Raw genomic sequence first — 7,006 nt, forward strand, 5'->3', positions numbered from 1 at the left:
TAACCCACTCGTAAGTAATCTTCTGGCAGCCTGTTGAATGTTAAACCCGAATGAGACGTGCAAAAAGCCAAGAAAACCTCTGGCCATAAAGAAATACATTCAGCATTTAACAATGCATATGTGTAAGACCTATAAAGGGCTTATCGAAGTCAAGGAAGGGAATGGAATAGAAACAATGTGGGGGGGGGAATAGGAGCACGGATGCGTCGCTGCTCTGGAGTGTCACAGTGCGCATGCGTCCTTTTGAAAAAAACAAGTTCCGCACGTCCACGTGAAGGCAGAAGCTGGCTGAGAGCGCGCAAACAACATGCACTCTGCCAACGTTACCAGCGGCTAACGTTAGCGTCAAGTTATTGCCACTCCGTGGCTAATTAACTCGAATTTACGAGCCCAACAGGCGGTGGAAAAGCCAGTGTGACTAAACATGGATATATATAGAGACGAGACCGGTAAGAACACGCCTATTAGCCTCTGAAAGAAGTTGGTAGCTAGTTTTAGCAAGGTAGCTCGATTGTCGTAAGCTAACGCTTAGTTGGAAGTTAGCTTGCGTTCCCACCGTGAAGTGATACGTGACCGAACAGCCCTGTGCGTTTTACTACGTGCTGATTCTTCACGAAATTAAATTGTCTGCTTGTCTTCCTCCTCAGAGTTTACGGATCCTCGGATGGTCGTGAGTATAAACTTTTTTTAAACTTCCTTTAGCCTCACACACACACACACACACACACACACACACACACACACACACACAGGAAAGATACCCGGGGCTCTTGTTTATGGGTGGTGAAGCCTCACGTGGGTGCGAGGTTGCTGTTTGCAGCCGCCGTCGTGCGTCTTTTATGTTGACGCCAACAATGGATTCCAACTCGTCTGTATAGATGTACTCTACAGTTCGGATATGCACCTCGTGTGTCTATCCTTCATTTGGGAAACTTTGTTGTTGCGGTAGTTCTCCATAAAAAAATAAGTCAAACACACAACAGGATAAGAGTTGGCGTCGATAAGTTACGGGTACACTTGGCTATTGTAGAGGGATCCGCTATACTCCGACATGTCAACTAGCAACTATCACATCTAATTCATATGTTATATATTTTGTGTCGTTAAATATATATTTTCCCACATTTGGTGTCATTGTAATGATGTGGACGGGGGGCACAGCAACATAAGAATGTCATTGTACGGAGTAACTTGTTAAATTACACACGACAATAAATGTGTCGAATCGGCTTCAGTCCTCGTGGCCTGTTTTTGTTTTTTATCTTTGCCGGGAAGATTGTCCGAAATAAACTGATCGCATCATCTCATATAATTTGGATAAAGCACAACTTGTGTTAACGCCCTGTACTTTTGGTCATCCCCTCTGTACGGGCTTTTTGTTTCATTTCCTCAGTCTCTGTCTCGTGATGTGACGTGAGCTCTGCGTGTTTTTGTTTTACATACCGTGTAGTCCGTGAGAATATTTCCCCACATTAGATTCGGTCTCCAGAATGGACTTTGTATGTGTTTAGTGTTTTGGTAACCTGCTGATGTTGATCCAGTGAGTCATCTTCCCCTGGCTAAATGAAAGTGAAACTTTAAGAAGAGTGTTTTCGGGTGAACTCACTGCAACATACAGGGCTGCCATTGGAACACAGCTGCAGACCGCTTTGAGGACACATCTGCCCTTTATTTTGTCTTTAACTGAAGGACAACTGTAGAAGGCTGACTGCTGAGCTTATCTGATTTTTCTCCTTTCCAGCGGAAGGTTGTGGATTTGTTTGATTCCTGTCACAGTTTTGAAACTATAATAAGAATGGGACTTCTTGGTAAGAATCACACTACACGTCTGCCACACGCACAAGTTTGCTTTCAGTGTTTTATTTGTGAAATTGCATTCAACTTAAAGAGAACATTATCTTTCCTAGCGGATATGAAATATGATGATGGGGGAAATGTCACAGATGACGATGATGATTATGTATATCAGAGGCCGTCTGCCAAGGTTAGTAATAACTGCTCACGTTGGAACCATACAAAGTCATCTGGCATCTGCTTGCACCTTTTAAGCACTTCATCTTGTGATATTCCTCGCACGCTCTCTGTAAAAAGTTCTTTCATTTGACCCGTCTCGTCAAATAGACGGAGTTCTTATGATGTGATTTGGTTGAAATCACTTCAATGTTTTAATGCTACTCTTGTAGGACTCTGAAAGAAGAGCCACATTATTAGAAGAATTAAAAAAGCAGGAAAAGGCTGAGAAGAAGCGACACAAGAAACTGGTAAATTCCATCTAACCACATGAGTTTCCTATCGATGACTTGATGTCACGTTGTGTGGATTAAACCTTTTTCCTTGTGTGTGTGTTCTCACCCTCCAGAATCGAAAGGAGAGAAGGCGACTTGAGAAGTTGGAGAAGGAAAAACAGAAACCTACAAAATGTGAAACGGTAGCGATCAATGTGTGCAACGTCCTAATTACAAATTTCAGCGAGCCTCAAATGTTAACGTTTATTTCCTGATTTGCAGGGGAAAACTGATTCGCCGCTCTCTAGTACCGGGTGGACCAAACTAGTCAATGATAAATCCAAAAGAGATACCATTTCTAGTGATGAAGAGTATGACTCGGAAAACCAGTTGGACAGCAGTGACTGTAGTGAAGACAAAACCAACGATGACAATAGCACCAGGAGCGACTCGGCACACTTTGAGGTACCGCTCGCTAACCGTGTGTATTTCAAAGTTGTATCATATAAGAAGTGTGGATAAACGTTTCATTTAAAAGTATGGAGTTGTGTGCGATATGTTTAGTTCGGATTGAACATGTGAGATGTCCTTTATTTTAACATGAAACTGGTTAAAATGAGTTAATTGCACAGTTACCCAACAAATAAAAGTAAATTCTACTGTGCAAACATTTTTGCCCCCTGCTGCTGTGTGCAGAAGGCCATCTTGAGACTTTGGCTATGTAATTCTAATTTAAACTACTGACATGGGGGGAAAGCGGCGGTCTCATTGTGCGACAGTGGGCAGTGTACCTCGAGCTTCTTCCCGTAAAAGCGTGCGCGGGTCTGATCAGAGGTTCGAATGCGTCTGTTCTTGTATTCTTTTAAGGAACTGGACATGAACAGCATGTTTGTGAGCAAAGCGGCTCTCATAGCCAGGCGTAAACTGGAGCAGAAGCAGGAGACGAAGGAGAAAAAAAAGTCCCCCGTCAAAGAAGAACCCAAAGTGGTCCCCGACAAACTTGATAAAGACCCGGATGATGAAAAGAAGGTGAGGTGTAGGTCGGGTTGTCCTTGCAGACATGACGCTACTCTGGATAAGACTGATCATCTAATGTCTCACTTTCCAAACAGGATTCCCCCACCCTTGGGACCCCCACAGTTGGAGATAATGTAAAAATAAGCACCAATTTTGCAGGTTCGTTTCATCCATCGAACCGCTACATCAGCACATTCTAATCTGTAGATAAAAAGTTCATCTTTACATAATTTTTTCAATTAGACCTTTTATTTTAAACTGAATTTTTCTTTATTTTGTTGTTAGTTATTGGAAATCGGTTTGCAAGTGCTGGAGACTTTAAGATGGCTGTGAAGTATTTCACCGACGCAATTAAGCACAACCCTACAGAGTTTAAGTAAGAGCACGTCCAGTTACTTAATTTAAAGTGAATTGGTGCTTTCACTTGTTCTTATCAAAGTTTCCTTTCTGCCGCAGGTTGTTTGGCAATCGTTCCTTCTGTTTTGAAAAGCTGCAAGAATACGAGAAGGCGCTGGCTGATGCCGAGCTGTCCCTCGGCCTGTTACCGGGCTGGGTCAAAGGCCTGTTTAGGAAGGGCAGGGCGTTGGCAGGTCTAAAGGTAAGCTGTCTCCTTTATGTGCTCTATTATTAATGTCACAGCAAAATCATCGAAATGTATCCAGCTCAATGAGTTCTCATTGCTTGAGGTCACCAACATGTTTGTTCACATGAGGAAACCATAGGATGTATAAAAGTGTTTTAGCCTCATGATGCGATTCACATCTTAGCAATACAATCTCGTTGCAACACAGCTGATTTTATTCAAAGCGTCGTTGAGCTTTCCAGGACGGCTGTAAACATTGACTGACGACTGGGCGGATTTCTCCTGCGCGATGACGTTCACGGAGGTTGAACATTGATTTTAATTTGATTGTTTTTCTTCCTCCCAGAGGTACGAGGAGGCCGCTCAGGCCTTCTGGGAAGTCCTCAAAGTGGACGGCTCCTGTGCTGAGGCTGCCCAGGAAATGATGCGGGTGCAGATAACACAACTGATGGTGTGTAGTCCCGCTTGGGGGGGTTTGAATGTTCTGTACTCCATGAAACAACATTCATTTGTGGCATTTGAAACCCAACGTTTATTAATGTGTATTTAAGACGTCACCACGCTATAAAGCAGATAGGGCGTTTGACCGCTTTTGTTGCGGTCACACACACACAAATGTCTTTAATACTATTAAAGGCAAGTCAGTAGATGATTGACTGTAATTCTGTTTCTGTTTCAGGACTACGGTTTCACCCGGGAGCAGAGCTCAAATGCTTTAATTATTCATGGGACGGTAAAAAAAGCCCAGGAGGTGCTGTCGAAGCTTAATCAGCAACCTGGTGAGTGTGATTCTACAAACAAGCATCTGAAGTACCTGCTGACGCCACCATGCCATGTTTCATTTCCTAAACTGTCATTGTAGCTCAATTAGCTTGTATGATTATCCCAGATTGAATCATTTTGAAGTACATCCACGTCCATCTGTGCGCTTAAACTTGTCTTTGTTTGTAGGAGCGATTCATTCCAATAGCACCGTCCAACCGGCCCAAGCAGCCGACGGTTTCGGCCACTCGTCGGCCCTCACAGCCACCGCGTTCCCCACTCGTGCTCCTCATGCCCACGATGCACCAAAACCAGCGTTTAAGAACAAACCTTTAGGCCCCGTACAGAATATGTTGAATGTGCCGAGTCGACCCTTGAAGACCAACAATCGAGCCACGCGTCCGCCACGGTGAGTACACGTACAGTAACAACGCTTGAGCATCATGTGTTTTTTAGATGGTATTTGTTGGCATTTTGATGAAAAAGTTCAGTGAGCGTTCTGTCAACAGTTGGATCAGTTATTTACTTATCAGCAAGACAAACAGGAGGAGAATAATAATCGGAAGACATGCAGATTAATGCAAACTATCTTTATGAATCTATTTTAATTTTTTTTTGTCCATCTCACATTTCTGCTGTGCCTTTTTAATTAGTATGGATGATATAGTAGCTGACGGTATTTCGACGTGGTTTGATGGCTTAACCGTGCTCCTGTATATACTTTGCACCTGAAGGACGATTCCTAATCCTGTGGAGCGAGCCGTGTCCTCTGGCAGGCTCTCAACTCCTGTCCACCACAGCCAGAAATCTCCCTTATAGTTAAAACTTTGCCACACAGATCCATATATCAATGATGGATTAGTTAAAGCATAATGGATATGATCCACGGTTAACTCGATGTTCCTGTTTGAGCCCTTTTACCAACTGCACTTATTGCTGCTTCCTAATTAGACGATATTTATTATTCGAGAACAGAACATCACAGAATGCTTTCATGCAGTTTAGACAACTGCCATTGGGTCTCTGCATACTTGCTCGTGTCTGTTTGACTTTTTATTTTTCCCTCATCAGTGAGCTGTTTCCAGTCTGGGTGGGAAACTTGGTTAGCCCGGTCAACGAGTCTGTGGTTACTAATCTGTTTAACAAGTAAGAAAGCACTGGTCCACATTTCTACAGCCTAACCGTTGAAGTCAGATACTCTGCTCGCATACCAATTGTTGGCTTGCTCTTCTCTTTCAGGGCCGGCGATGTCAGTAGTGTGAAGATTCTGAGTTTTAAAAGATGTGCTTTCGTAAACTTTACAAATCTAGAGCATTGTTATGAAGCAATCAGTCGCTTCCACGTGAGTACACTTGGAATTTATAAACTACTTCGTAGATGCCTTCTATCTGAGAGCAGCCATGTTTTTTATTTTAAATTGAACTTTTTCCTTCTTGCATACTTTCCAATGAGGTGCGGAATGAGTATTTATTGTAAATAACCCTTAAGGCCCATAGTTAGGACTTTCTTTTCTACTGTCCCAAAGATTATTAGGAGGTAAATAATGTGCTTTAATTTAAAAAGGAAAAATACTCCATGGACTTTCTATTTGTATGTTCCCATAACAAGTTATTGCTCCTCTCTCTCCTCCTGGTTTTCCTTCAGGGTTATGAGCTGAACGGCATGAGGCTCGCTGTGAGGTTTCCAGATAGGATTCCTAACGGTTTGGGAATTTCTAGTTCTGCCCTCATATCGGAAGAAGAGGCGAATATGAGGTTAGTGCTTCAATAACACCCCATGTTTTAGGACATTTGTGTATTGGCTTACTTTGGTGTGGGATGAGAGAGTTGACGTTGTCTCGCCTTCTTTAGTTACAGGACAGACGAGTTCGGCGAACAGAGGTACACCGTTGGAAGTGGACGACCAATTCGCGCATACAGACAAGTCACCAGCGACTACAAAAGCCCCCACGAGTACTGAGGAGGGGAAAGACGCCAATGAAGCGCAGACTTGACCAAAGAATGACCATATGTCAATAGCCACTGAAGTATTAGTAAACAACAAAGTAGAAATGTAGTAGATGCTGAAAATTACCTGATTTAAAGAAATTAGTTTTTTTTTTATTTTCCGTTCATATAAGGATACTGTGAGCTGATTCCAGGGGCAAACTCTCCCATGTCACATACAACAGCTGGGTGAATTTTGTTTTAATTATGGTATTAAGCTTTTTAAAATGATTTAAGTTAAGGACAGTGGATAACACACAGGAATGTTCTAAACTCAATAACTTACTGCCTATATGTAATCAAGATTACTTTACTTATATGAAAAACAGTGACTTGCGTATTAAAGGTTCTTTCATATTCATTTCTCTCCAGTCTTTAACCGGGGGGGAGATTGTTTGTGCCAATATTTGACAAGACGCTCCTTCACGAGCCAA

At 42.6% G+C, this 7,006-nt stretch overlaps 1 protein-coding gene across 1 annotated transcript; it reads left to right on the forward strand.

The window, feature by feature from the left end:
- The first annotated feature begins 161 nt into the window (after positions 1-161).
- LOC120821845 (uncharacterized) lies at positions 162-6,933 on the forward strand. Its single transcript, XM_040180891.2, has 18 exons — positions 162-449; positions 648-670; positions 1,742-1,808; positions 1,908-1,984; positions 2,184-2,261; positions 2,360-2,428; positions 2,508-2,690; positions 3,093-3,254; positions 3,338-3,401; positions 3,528-3,618; positions 3,699-3,840; positions 4,172-4,276; positions 4,505-4,604; positions 4,777-4,996; positions 5,659-5,733; positions 5,827-5,929; positions 6,232-6,341; positions 6,438-6,933. The coding sequence occupies exons 1-18, from the start codon at positions 425-427 to the stop codon at positions 6,544-6,546; spliced, it is 1,803 nt and encodes a 600-aa protein (XP_040036825.2). The 5' UTR covers positions 162-424; the 3' UTR covers positions 6,547-6,933.
- The last annotated feature ends 73 nt before the right edge of the window (positions 6,934-7,006 follow it).

Source organism: Gasterosteus aculeatus, chromosome 7, assembly GCF_964276395.1.
Source record: "Gasterosteus aculeatus chromosome 7, fGasAcu3.hap1.1, whole genome shotgun sequence".
Classification (NCBI taxonomy): domain Eukaryota; kingdom Metazoa; phylum Chordata; class Actinopteri; order Perciformes; family Gasterosteidae; genus Gasterosteus; species Gasterosteus aculeatus.